This window comes from Capra hircus, chromosome 2, assembly GCF_001704415.2.
Source record: "Capra hircus breed San Clemente chromosome 2, ASM170441v1, whole genome shotgun sequence".
NCBI classification, from domain to species: domain Eukaryota; kingdom Metazoa; phylum Chordata; class Mammalia; order Artiodactyla; family Bovidae; genus Capra; species Capra hircus.
In genome coordinates this window covers 97,923,650-97,937,408 of record NC_030809.1, presented here as the reverse complement: position 1 = coordinate 97,937,408, position 13,759 = coordinate 97,923,650, and the positions used below count along the sequence as shown (strand labels likewise).

At 39.8% G+C, this 13,759-nt stretch overlaps 1 protein-coding gene across 1 annotated transcript in view; it reads right to left on the bottom strand.

Annotated features, from left to right (window-relative positions):
* Window positions 1-13,759, bottom strand: part of UPP2 (uridine phosphorylase 2) — a 40,473-nt gene that overhangs the window by 21,718 nt on the left and 4,996 nt on the right. The window contains exons 3-4 of the mRNA XM_005676105.3: window positions 7,287-7,445; window positions 4,005-4,119 (exon numbers count right to left, since the gene is read on the bottom strand). Coding sequence (XP_005676162.1) covers window positions 4,005-4,119; window positions 7,287-7,445 — 274 coding nt within the window. The remainder of the gene's footprint in view (window positions 1-4,004; window positions 4,120-7,286; window positions 7,446-13,759) is intronic.

The following is a 13,759-nucleotide window of genomic DNA, read 5'->3' as shown; positions in this document are numbered from 1 at the left end:
CAATCGTATGGTGATTTGAACATTCTTTAGTATTGCTCTTCTATCAAATTGGAAGAAAAACTGACATTTTCCAGTCCTGTGGCCACTAAGTTTTCCAAATTTGCTGACATGCTGAGTGCAGCACTTTAACAGCATCATCATTTAGGATTTTAAATAGCTCAACAGGAATTCTGTCACCTCCACTAGCTTTGTTCATAGTGATGCTTCCTGAGGCCCATTTGACTTCACGTTCCTAGATGTTCGGCTCTAGGTGAATAACCACACCATCATGATTATCTAGGTCAGTAAGGCCTTTTTTGTATAGTTCTTCTGTATTTTCTTGCCACTTCTTAATCTCTTCTGCTTCTGTTAGGTCCTTACCATTTCTGTCTTTTATTATAGTGGTTCAGTTGGTAAAGAATCTGCCTGCAATGCAGGAGACCCAGGTTTGATCCCTGGGTCAGGAAGATCCTCTGGAGAAGGGAATGACAACCCACTCCAGTATTTTTACCTGGAGAATTCCATGGACAGAAGAGCCTAGCAGGCTGTAGTCCATGGGGTCACTAAGAGTCAGACATGACTGAGCGACTTTCACTTTCACTTTTCATCCTTGCATGAAATATTCCCTTGATATCTCCAATTTTCTTGAAGAGATCCTAGTCAATCTCCCTACTTTTTTCAATTTAAGCCTGAATTTTGCAATAAGAAACTAGTGATCTGAGCCACAGTCAGCTCCAGGTCATGTTTTTGCTAACTGTATAGAGCTTCTCCATCTTTGGCTGCAAAGAACATAATTAATCTGATTTCAGTATTGACCATCTCATGATGTCCATGTGTAGAGCTGTCTCTTGGGTTATTGGAAAAGGGTATTTGCTGTGACTAGCATCTTCTTGTGAAAAAACTCTGTTAGCATTTACCCTGCTTCATTTTATACTCCAAGACCAAACTTGCCTGTTATTCTGGGTATCTCTTGACTTCCTACCTTTTCACTCAATTCCCCTATGATGACAAAGGCATCTTTTTTTTGGTGTTAGTTCTACAAGGTCTTGTAGGTCTTCATAGTATCAATCAACTCCAGCTTCTTTGGCATCAGTGGTTGGAGCATAGCCTTGGATTACTGTGATATTGAATGGTTTGCCTAGAAATGAATCAAAATCATTCCGTTGTTTTTGAAGCTGCACACAGGTACTGCCTTTTGGACTCTTATTGACTATGAGGGCTACTCTCTTTCTTCTAAGGGATTCTTGCACCCAAGAATGGGTCACCTGAATTAAATTAGCCCTTTCTGTTCCACTATAGTTCACTGATTCCTAAGATGTCGATGTTCTGTCTTGCCATCTCCTGCTTGAACACCTCCAGTTTACCTGGATTTATAAACCTAACATTCCAGGTTCCTATTCAATATTATTATTCACAGCATGGAACTTCACTTTCGCCACCAGATATATCCACAACTGGGTGTCATTTCCACTTTGGCCCAGCCACCTAATTCTTTCTGGAACTATTAGTAGTTGCCCTCTGCTCTTCCCCAGTAGCATATTGAACACCTTCTGAACTGGAGGGCTCATCTTCTGGTGTCATATCTTTTTGCTTTTTCATACTGTTCATGGCGTTCTCATGGCAAGAATACTGGAGCGGTTGCCATTTCTTCCTCTAGTGTGCCACGTTTTGTTAGAACTCTTCGCTATGACCTGTCCATCTTGAGTGGCCCTGCATGGAATGGCTTATAGCTTCATTGAGTTATGCAAGCCCCTTTGCCACAACAAAGCTGTGATCCATGACACATTATAAGTACTCAGTAAAAACTCATTGAATGAGTGAAACGTTTCCATAGAGTTGCCGTAGACAGAGATCTGCAAACTACAACTCATGGGCCAGATCCAGTCCATCTTTGTAAATCGAGTTTTATTGAAACACAGCCACATTCACTCATTTGCATATTTTTAATGATTGTTTCCACACTAATGGCAGAGTTCAGACGTTGCAACAGAAACCATATGGCTTGCAAATCCTAAAATATTTATTATGTGACTTAGTATAGAAAAAAATTACAAACCCTTACCATAGTGCCTAGCCATATCCTTCTGGGTTCTTAATATATTCCAACATGGGTCAACATGTGGTTAATTTAGAAAATCCAGGTAGAGACCCAAAGTGGACTATGAGGACAGAACCTTGGTAGGTCAAATACTTTTTAAATAAATCAAAAAAGTAGCTTCTTGAATTATTTACAATGTCCTAAAGACAAGAAAGTGACTGAGAAGGAAACTGAAAATGTGGACATCAATAATTAAATTATTCACATGCCATCCTAATATTTAGATGCATTGGAACATTTATATCCCAGTTAAAAGCTAATGTACTATCTACTATTTATTCAAGTACTTCATCATCATCAGTTTTGTTGGCTCATTTAAAGAATGGAAACATAAGGGGGGGAAAAAAAACAAGTTGCACTTCTTCATCTCCAAATCAATGTTTCTTAAGACAAAACAAACAAACACATCTTACCAATAAGCTAAGAATTCTTAATGAGACCAGAACTTCAAAATGATAGATATCCACAACAGTGCATTGCTTTAATTTCCCACAATTCATCGCCCTTCATTGTGCTGCGAGGGATGTATGTATCATGAAGCAAAACACCTAGAGTCCATGGCCTTAAGCTGGATGGTCAGTAGGGTACCTTGCCCACACAGGACACTTGCTAATATCACAGGGAAACCTCAGCGGTCAGGGTGGTACACTGCATGGGCACAGGCTGCACAGACAGATCCTTGTATCCCACAACTCAAGAATTCTGAGCACTTTTTATAACAACATTATCCATTTCATCCCCAAATGCCTCATTCCCTACTATTGCCTATTTGGCATAACATTGGCTAAACAACCATCCAGAAGGATGCCTGATCTAACAATGATTGCTAACATTCTCCTTCTCTTTCCAAATGAACATCCATAGATGTCCTTTGATCCATCTGTGAGGGTCTTGGTGGACTTTCCTGTACCATAGCTGTGGAAAGGACATGATTTTTTTTAACATGTCTATTTCCAGTGAAGCACGACTTAGCCACCTGTGCAATTCTAAGACCAAATTTTTATTAATAATTTCCATCTTGAAAAAAATAATTCCCATTCAGTCCTCTCACTCTGTCAACCCAACCTTTTCAGTTACAATGCCCTGCTCTGTTTGCATTTCTTGACATAGTAGAATTATCCTCTCATAAGATCTGCTCCTGAGGAACCGGTTGAAATAGAAGGTCTCCTCAGAACTTTACCTGAACCCAGGGTAGATATATTAACAAGGCTCCTGACCAGTTGCCTGGCCACCCGAGGAGTAAGGGAGGAGGTGAGGTGCTGAGAAAAACTCTGGAAGCATCTCCCGACTCTTCGCTAAGAACCTGGCCTGATGTCTTTTGGTAGGTCCATCTAGAAAAGGCCCAGACCAAGGCAAGTAAAGGGTGACACTGATGTGAGCTAAAAGCAATGTTTTCCTGAGAACTATTGCCATCTTCTTACTTAGCTGATAAACAAAGCAAGTCTTAGTGATTTTTTTCACTTGAAGGCACTTATTTCTGTCACTTATAAAATTTTTAAGCTTCAAAATTTATGCTAACCCTTGAAACTTACTCTTATCCTCAAAACAAATTTCCTAGCAGTTGTTCCACTCTTCCCCTTAAGAACACCTAAGCCTATTTGGGCAATAGGCAGCGTGAGGTCTCACTCCAGGTTTCCATGCAGGTAAAAAGAGAAAGATTATACATACATATATGTGCACATACATATATATATATATATACATACATACATACATACATATACACACACACACATTTCTTTAAATTCCTTTAGTTTTCTCTAAGTTTAAATTTCCAAATTGCCTCAAGCTCAGCCTCCTGACACTTTTCAGCCCATCTGGGTTTCAGCGGGGCTCTGGGTATATTGGTATGCTTTGGCAGCTAGTTACCCTGTATGGAACCACTCCTTGCATTTATTAGAATAGTATAGAAATCAGTTCATCTCACCTATTCCCCCTGATGTGCCGATTCTGATGATGGTAACGTCAGAGCATCGGGCATGGTATAGTAATTTAATGAGTTCATGAAGCATAATAGAAATGGAGGGGATGCCCATGCCATGCTGTGGAGAGAAAAGGGAAAGTCATTATACATCTCGCAGACTGATACACGCACAGGACATATTTTCTTCCTTCATTACAAGTTAACAGCCCGCAGATAAATTTACATAATCATTATGACTTTGCCAAAGCAGAGAAAACCGTAAGTCAGCTCTAACTGACGCCCACATGACACGCTGATAGATGGGTCCATCTGTGATGATCAAAGAGAGGCATCTCCCTGCCAGTTAAACTGAGTTCAACCCTCATTGTCAAGAGCAGAAGGTGGGGACAGCGTGGTGTACTGGTGTGTCAGGGCAGTGCCATTTCTGGGCTTTTCAGTGAGTCTTTGAAAAAGAGCTTTTTGCAAGATTGACTTGATTTCGAGGAAATATAGATTTGGCTGCCATGTATTTAGTCCTTTTCCACCATACTAAATGAAAGAGTAAGTCCATTTCATTGCTCTGCCATGTCCATGTTCATTTGCTGGTAATTCTGTGTGAGCTCTGAAAGGTAAAAAGTTAGAGATATGGGTTATACCTACACCTAAAAATTGGAGCATATACTAAATGTATGCATGCCTGCTAAGTCACTTTAGTCTTGTCCGACTCTTTGCAACCCTATGGACTGTAGCCCACGAGGCTCCTCTGTCTTTGGGATTCTCCAGGAAAGAATACTGGGGTAGGTTCCCATGCCCTGCTCCAGGGGATCTTCCTGACTCAGGGATCATACCCACGTCTCTTATGTCTCCTGCATTGGCAGGTGGGTTCTTTACCACTACCACCACCTGGGAAGCCCATACTAAATGTGTAGGTGAGATTAAGTTGTTGAATAAGTTGCTATAGATCATGATTGCAACCCCGTCTTCCTCAGCATTTAGAAGAGTAGAATCATTGTCACAGAATAAAGATCAACACAGGTTAGAGGATTTGGCCATTCCAAATCATTTGGCATTTACAATATGTTCTAACAATGTTCCAGAAAGATCCTCCATGCTGGAATTTGCGCTAGATGGAACTAAGTTTAGAATCAGTTTCTATTTCATTTCTAACATAATGCCAGAGAGTCAAAGGTGGTCTTCAGTGTTCTACTCAGGCACAAAGACTTTGTGTGCACAAAAGCACCAGGGGCATCTTGGCAGTTAGATGATGGCTTCCACTAATTCTTCATTAACAAATCTGGGAAACCACTGCAGTCACGGGTACAATATTTTCGTCTGAGTTCCCTTTTTCTCACCATCAAGAATATTAAACTACGGAAACTTTGAACCTCTGGACTTCCTATTTTTGGTTGCCATGGAACATGTTCTGACTTCCAAATGCATCATAAGTCTCCTAGAGGCCTGAATCAAACCTGTGTTAATTGTATGTCCAAGATTAACTAGTCTTGGCTCTGCCACTAATGAGTAAACTCTCTAAGTCTCATTTCTCAATTGTAAATGAAGAGAATGAACCATTATTTGATTTATTAGTGAAAAGTGAAGTCGCTCAGTCATGTCCGACTCTTTGCAAACCCATGGATTCCAGCCTAAGAAGCTCCTCTGTCCATGGGATTTTTCAGGCAAGAATACTGGAGTGGGTTGCCATTTCCTTCTCCAGGGGATCTTCCCGACCCAGGGATCAAACCCGGGTCTCCCACACTATAGGCAGACGCTTTACCGTCTGAGCCACCAGGGAAGTCTATTAGGTTCCTCCTAAATCAGATACTTGATAGGTTTATGATTATCACTTTATATATGGCATAGTGATAAAATAACAAATGGGCTTGTGTATTTCTACTGAACTCTCTCTCTGTCTCTCTCTTTCACACACACACACCAGACCCCAGCAGCTTTTGGAGAGGAAGAATTTTCAAAGAAGGGATCTCAACTGGAAATCCTCTTTCTGCCTGCTGAGGCTCATTTCCAATTGGCTGACCTCTTCGGGTATGATACACATTTCAGTTCTTTTTCTGACAGGCCAACAGTATCAGTCACTGCTGTTTTTATATCTGAAGTTATACTACTTGTTTATGATAGTTTCTCATTTTTATAAATGTTACCTTTTTGTACTTCCCCATTTATTGTGCAAAAAAGGACAAAGAGTTGTAGTCTAAAAGTCAAACAAAAGTTAGTAAGACAAAATATGCCAAGATCAGGGGGTATTCCATTTTTTCTAATGTAGATATTCTATAATTGCTGGATAAACAAATACATGAATGAATGGTTTCTCCCATTCGAGTCCAAAGCAGGTTTCATGTGTTTTGACCCAGAGGAGAGATCAGCTTGGCTGTTCCGCTAGTGTTGCATAGTTCCCCCTTCTTCAGTCCAAGCTTGCAGCCATGATCATCCATTCTTCCACCTCCAGAGTGACTGAGGAAAAGTAGTTATCCCCTAGTGCAGGAGTCATATATAATACAGCTCCTTAGAATTGTTACACCCTGTTGTAGATTCTTCCCTTGCCATCTGACATGGTTAACTGTCTCCTTATGGGGGCTTAATTGTCTCCTTAACTGTCTCCTTATGGGGGCTTCAGTGCCTAGACACGTACAGCCTCAGAACTGTTGTTTCAGAAAATAGCCCTGTGGCAGAGAGACCCACTTGGAAGGCAAGCTGGGTGCACATGCATTTACACTTGGCTAAGTATACGCTATCCTGGGTCCAAGAGGGAAAGTGGCCTTGTGTTCCCTAAGACTGCAAGTCATTCCACTTTCATATTGTCTCAGGACACTGTGTGTCCAGAGCTGTTAGCATGTTCTAAATACAGGAGAGCAATTTACAAGATCTCCATAGAAATGCATTAGCAGCTTTTCAGCAAGCTTAGTATAGTGTTAAATGGCACCACTTTGGTAATCCTGAAAATTGGACCCTGTGTACTAAAAGCCCAACATTCCCAAAGTTGGATAAGACATAGAGGAGAAAAATTGCTGGTGGCTTATTAATCAGTTACAAACTAAAGAGAGGAAGTATGCTTTGAAGGCTTTTTTCCCTAACTTGCATAGCTTAGTGGTAACTAATAAAGTGTACCAAAGTGGCACAGAACGCTATTTTCTGCCCCTAGGACTTTTTCCAACTATGAATGTCACACCTGGTCACTTCATTTAACTGCGTGAAAATGCAAAGGAGAGGAACAGGAACTCCTATATTTGGAAGGTCCCACTTTCTTTTGCTAGCTTGTGATGACTACGTGACATGCAGCTATTGAGTACTTACACTGATGGAGAGCACGGGACCAATTTTGTACATACAATATCTGTCTGTCCCAGCACAGATATCCTTGATGTCCTCTTCACTGTCCGCCAGTCTGAGCTCCTTGTGCATAAACAGTGCAAATGCTTTCATTCTGTTGGGGCTCCCACCAACACAGACAAACTGATAATAAAAATAAACAATTACCCGCCTGAGTACCCAAGATAAAAGGCAAGGGTCATCTTTCAACTTTAATGTTGTTACTTTGTTTTTCAGTTATATACTTAAGGATATATGTAGACATTCTGGGTTAATGTTCATAAGTTAAATAATTGGCATCATTAACTGGTAAATAAGGCAACCAGAAAAAAAGTTTGATGTACTTAATTTGTAAAGAAAAAGATAATCACATGATCAAAATAAGTGTTGATTTTGCTCAAGTGGGTATTTTTGTCACAGTGAATATCAACCAGCATCTTAAGTTTCTATAGGCAACCTGTTGTTGGGCATTAGTGGGCTACAGGCTTAACATGGCAATACCGAGAACATGGAATGTAAGTAATATAAGAGTAACCATAAGAGAATGACAAGTTTAGATATGTTTTCTGATTCCACCCTCCCAAGCATATGTTTTTATTGTGAAATACACAACGTTAACATGAAACTTAAAAGAAAGCACAAGGCTTTCCAACTTCTCATTCAGAAGAAATCCTCATGGAACAAGCCTTATAATTGTAGACTAAAAATCTCAGTATGGTATTTCATCACTTCCAATGATTTGGTTTTATTTTTGTCTTTTCATTCATGTTTTAACATCTTTGAAATTACAATATGTGTTGCAGTCAAGAGTGTCAAATCTAATAAAGTACAGCAATAAAATTGTCTGGTAATTGCTTGTGCAATAGCCTGTTAGGGGTACATCAGCCCCAGGGCTGGGAGAGGTGGATGCCAGAGACAGGATGGGCATGACCTAAGTGTAGTGTGGATGAGCAGCCAGCTTTGTGGGGACCAGTGCTCAGCAGTGGGATGATGAATGGCAGCAGGTATCAGAGACCAAATGAAGCATAGTTCTCAGAAAGGTACCAACTGCAAAGTCATTCTGGAATCTGAGCTGAGTGGTAACGTGCACAGTGTCTGAAGAAGCCCCAAGTCAGAGAGATACAGAAACACAGTGGTTAAAGGACTGCCCTTTGAAGTTAGAGAAGCCTGGTTTTGTACCCCAATTCTATCTCTGATTAAGAAGCTTGTTCAGTGTTATACATGTAATCTCTATGTGCCTCAGATCATCATCACCAAAACAGGAAAAAAAAATACAGTCCCTTTCGAGTATTTTGTTGAGTGTGATAGAGGACAAAGCCAGGCACCTTCTGAGTGGTCAACAAATGGTAACTTCCATCTTTCGTATTATAGAGCAATTTCCTAGCCCTGCTTTCAGCTTGTTTATGTGTTTCTGTATTTGCATAATTTTTGCAAATGAAGCTGGTTCAAATCCAGCAAGGAAAAGGCAGCTGGTACTGCCTGACTGATGCAGGCAGTGTTGGGCAGAGCTTCAGAAAGATTGTCGTCTCTCACAGGGATAAAGAGTATCTACCTAAGGAAATACCTAACTGGGGTTGTAGAGTTAGGTGCCCAATTCACAAACGATTTACTGTGAATCATGGGTGGTCTCATTACATGATGCATTGTTTCCATTTAGCAATAACTTCTATGCCACCCTCATTCTCAATTATGGGATGTGATTACCCTTTTATCCAGGCCCTCTGCTTCTCTTCTACCCTCATTACTGTCTTTTCTGTGCCTTCTTACAAGGCTCTCGGTTGGGGCTTAAAGTTGGTATGAACTGTAATGAAAGGTAGCCGTCAAGCCTGAGTAGCGAAGAGAATAAAGCCATGGTCTAAGGTGAGTTTTTGAATTATTATTGATTATTCATGAAATTTTCCCCTTGTGAGTATGGATAGTTAAGACTTGGCTCAAGATCTAAGTACAAGGAGGTAATTTTTGTTGTTGTTGTTTCCTTTTTACAAAATACAGTAGTTTGAAAATAACCTCATTGTGCGGTACCATAAATGTAAATTACAGCTATTCAGATTGACCATAAAACCAAAACAGATGTTGGAATAGCTTGCGGTTTGAATTCTTCTTTGAACGCAGATATTGCTGTAATCAATGGGAATTTCTGAATGTTTCTGGAGACATAAAGATGATAAGTATAGACAAAAGCATTTTTGTTCTTAAAGAGTTATTTCTAAATCAGACTTACTAAATATCACCTCTGGACACAATTTTCAGTCTGGTTGCTTTGATGAGAAGTAAAATACAACTGAAGACCACCAACCAACATTAACCTTAAGCAACACTTTCTGTGATTTATGCTCCCTTCAATTATGATTTGTCCTGGTTTTATCAAAGGAGACACAAATGTGTTGGGAAGGAGTCTGAAGCATTGCAAGACTATGTTAAGGATTTGGCCTAATGACTGCCAGAATGAGCTCACTTTCAAATATGCCTACTGTTTTGAAAGACTTAGCTTTGCCATGTTGTGTTAATCTAGTCCTGTTTCAGTATATGTATTTCACATGTTAATAAAGGAGTAAGAAGACTTAAAGTACACATTATATAGTGGTATAATGCTTTTCCATATTACTTGAAATTTCTAGGGAGAGAATGGAGTGTACCAGTTAGTGATTTTATAAAAGATATATTTGGAGGCTGAATTTGAATAGATAGCTTCTAAAGATCCCTCACTATATTTTTCAGATGATTGATTAAGCCAAGTCAGTATGACAGAAGACATTAGCTGTTCACCAAAGCTATTTCCCCTTCTTTCTGGGTACACTACTAAATGTAACTTTCCGGCCTTCTCTTCAGTTAGATGAGGCCATATACCTGAGTTCCAGCTGCTAGAATGTGAACAGAGTGATGAGTGTCACTGCCAGTTCTCACCCACAGCAATCTCCCAGTAATGATCCTATAGATTGTCTTCCACGTGTCTGCTGAATGGGTGTTGACACCCAGGCACTCCTAGCAAGGCATCCCTTGAAGATGACAGAGCAACAAGATGAGAAAAGTCTGGATCCTCAATCACCAGTTGGAGGAAAGCCACCCGCTGACCCAGGGGCACCCACTTGGCACTCACTGTGAGTGAGTAACAAACTTACATTGTATTATGCCGCTGATATTTTGAAGTAGCAGCTAACAAAGCCCTTTAAGTACAGTAAGTAAGAAAATGAAAACAATAGAGATCATTTCAATGATTTAAAATTTTAAGTTTTAAAATTTTACACACTCGAAGTTCTTCTTTTCTTTGAACATAGTGGTATGAATAATGATCATCTCTGTGAAGATAAGGATAAGTTTTCAGGTACTGATGGGTTATGTCCTCTCTCCTTACCTAGGATTGCTATCCTGGAATTTAAGTGAGTCAAACAACTGAACCTAGCATGTTCTCGATCGAAGATAAGAATGTAACTGGAAGGAGGCAAGTTTCTGAGAAGAGCATTAATAAATATGTCAGACTTTACCTGCTGCCTCTAAAGAATAGATTAAGCAGCCAGTTCAGATTATTTGAAACTACATTACTTTCTTCCCAATCTACACACACACACACACACACACACACACACGTTTGCCTCCTACCCATCCAAATGGCCCAATCAATAGAGTTGTTCTCTGGTAGAAGTGTGTTCTAAACCAGAGCATGTCTTTTTATCCAAAAGAGAATCACTGAAGTGGTCTAGAACCAGGTGGGTTGTGAATTTTTAAGATTGGGTAGTGGTTATAACAAAGTATAAGAATGAGTGCTGATAAAAATCTAGTCAGGTAGAAGAGAGAGAGATACCTAGATATGTAAATAATAGATCATGTTCTGTCTCAAAAACATGTCTTTTTAATTAGATGTGCACCTTAGTTTATTAATTACGATGGATCATTTAATTAATCAGAGTTATCTTTATATAAGGGTCCTGGAAAAATTGTGAGGCATGAACCTCAAACCTAACATCTGAATTCAGATAAAGTCTGGTTAATGAGTATCACAGACAGCCTTGATCAATTTCTCTTGGAGCATAAATATCAGAAACAGCAGTAGGAAAAGAGGTTACATTGAAAAGATGAAGCAAAAGATTGGGGGATGCCATGAAAGGGCAGGGAGTAACTGATTGCAGGGGAGTAAGGAAACAGGCAGGTCCACAGATCAGCCTGTATCTTCACACCTTGTGCCATAGGAGCAATGGGAGGCAGGAAGCAATTTAACACCTACTGTTAATGAGCATCATAGATTGGTTTCTTCACCTCCCTCTTCCTGCTTTCGTTCCTTCTCCTCCTTCTTCACGTACCTAACATCCTCCTCCTCTTGCTCCCCTTCTCCAGTGCCCCCGGCCAATTAATGGACTATTCTCAGTTACGATGACTCAAAGAGCCCACCTAGTGCAGTAGGCAAGAATCCTGGAAACTGGACAAGTCCTAGCACTGCCACTATATGGCATAACTTGTTAACCACCTTTGATCAGTCTGAACTCAATTTCCTTATTTTATGGAGGAAATGAATATCTGCTATACCCACTTAAAAGAGGGAATGTGAAGATTTGAGATAGTGGATGTGTGAATTTTAATTTTTGTTCTTATAATTGCTGCTGATGCTGCTAAGTCACTTCAGTCGTGACTGCAGTGCGACCCCATAGACGGCAGCCCACCAGGCTCTGCCATCCCTGGGATTCTCCAGGCAAGAACACTGGAGTGGGTTGCCATTTCCTTCTCCAATGCATGAAAGTGAAAAGTGAAAGTGAAGTCGTTCAGTGTGTCCAACTCTTTGCGACCGCATGGACCGCAGCCCACCAGGCTCCTCTGTCCATGGGATTTTCCAGACAAGAGTACTGGAGTGGGGTGCCATTGCCTTCTCCAAGTATAACTGCTAAAGGAGTGAGGAGTGAATAAAAGTCAGCTGAAAACTGCACAGTTCTCTAGTAGTGGGACTGTGTCCATGTAGGCCTTTTAGAGCACAAAAAAATTTTTTAAGTTTGTATATGGAATAGATTGGAGAAGGCAATGGCAACCCACTCCAGTGTTCTTGTCTGGAGAATCCCAGGGACAGGGCAGCCTGGTGGGCTGCCGTCTATGGGGTCTCACAGAGCCGGACACGACTGAAGCGCCTTAGCAGCATATGGAATAGATAATGAATGAGAGCCTAGTATATAGCACAGGGCACTCTACCCAGTGCTAGCTGGTGACCTAAATGGGAAGGAAATCCAAAAAAGAGGGGATGTATAGATACATATATACATACATATGGGCTTCCCTGGTGGCTCAGAGGTTAAAGCGTCTGCCTGGAATGTGGGAGACCTGGGTTCGATCCCTGGGTCGGGAAGATCCCCTGGAGATGGAAATGGCAACCCACTCCAGTACTCTTGCCTGGAGAATCCCATGGAGGGAGGAGCCTGGTAGGCTACAGTCCATGGGGTCACAAAGAGTTGGGCATGACTGAGCGACTTCACTTTCACTTTCATATATACATATAGATTTATAATTCACTTTTCTGTACAGCAAAAATTAACACAACATTGTAAAGCAACTATACTCCAATAAAAATTAATTTAAAAATCAGTTTATTCCCTTTGACCACTTCTGTAAATCATCTTAAAGAAATAGACTTATGTATGAAAAAATTTTAGGTACAAAAATATCCATTTGAGCGCTGTTTATGATGGAAAATACTTCAACATGAAAGCCAATTTTAGACTATATAATGTATGGCACAGGCACTTGGCATCCATAAAAACTGTTTCAAAGAGAATATTGTAATATGGGGAAATATTAATGACATCAAGTTAAACGAAAAACCACAAGATGTAAAGTTATGTAATTCTAACTATTATAAAATCTATTTATTAAAAAGTTTTAAAAGAAACGAAAATAAGTTGATGGCATCTATGTCTAGGAGTAGGAGTTTTTCTTAGGTGTGTTTTTTAAAGTCATTATTCTTTTATATATTTTTCCAATTTTAAATAATGAACATGACCCACTTTTATAATTAATATATACATTTAAGATGAAATAAATAATACAGACATACAATTTTCCTAGTAAAATTCCATAAACAATTTTTCCTCATAATATTATCTTATGAAATAACAAAAATCTTAATAATATGAAATATTGAACAATGGTTGTTTTCAGGAAGTGGTAGATCCTATTGTTAGTTCCATTGTGTTATTTCATAGTTTGATAAAATGAAGATTAGTGAGGTTCATCTATAAATAAAGATGTTAAACAGTGAACTGAATCATAACGAATTCTGAACACCCAGCAGGATTGTCAATAAAGTCAGATTTATCTCTAGGGTCCAGAGAAGTCAAATAACAATGTTTGCATTAGATTTAGTTCGGGAACTTTTGTGTCTTGTTGAGTTGGAAATGATTGTTTATGACATACACAATCTAAATTGTTTCAGAGAATGAGCATGACTTTGGTTCCTATCAGACCTCTGACATTTCTCTAGCCAA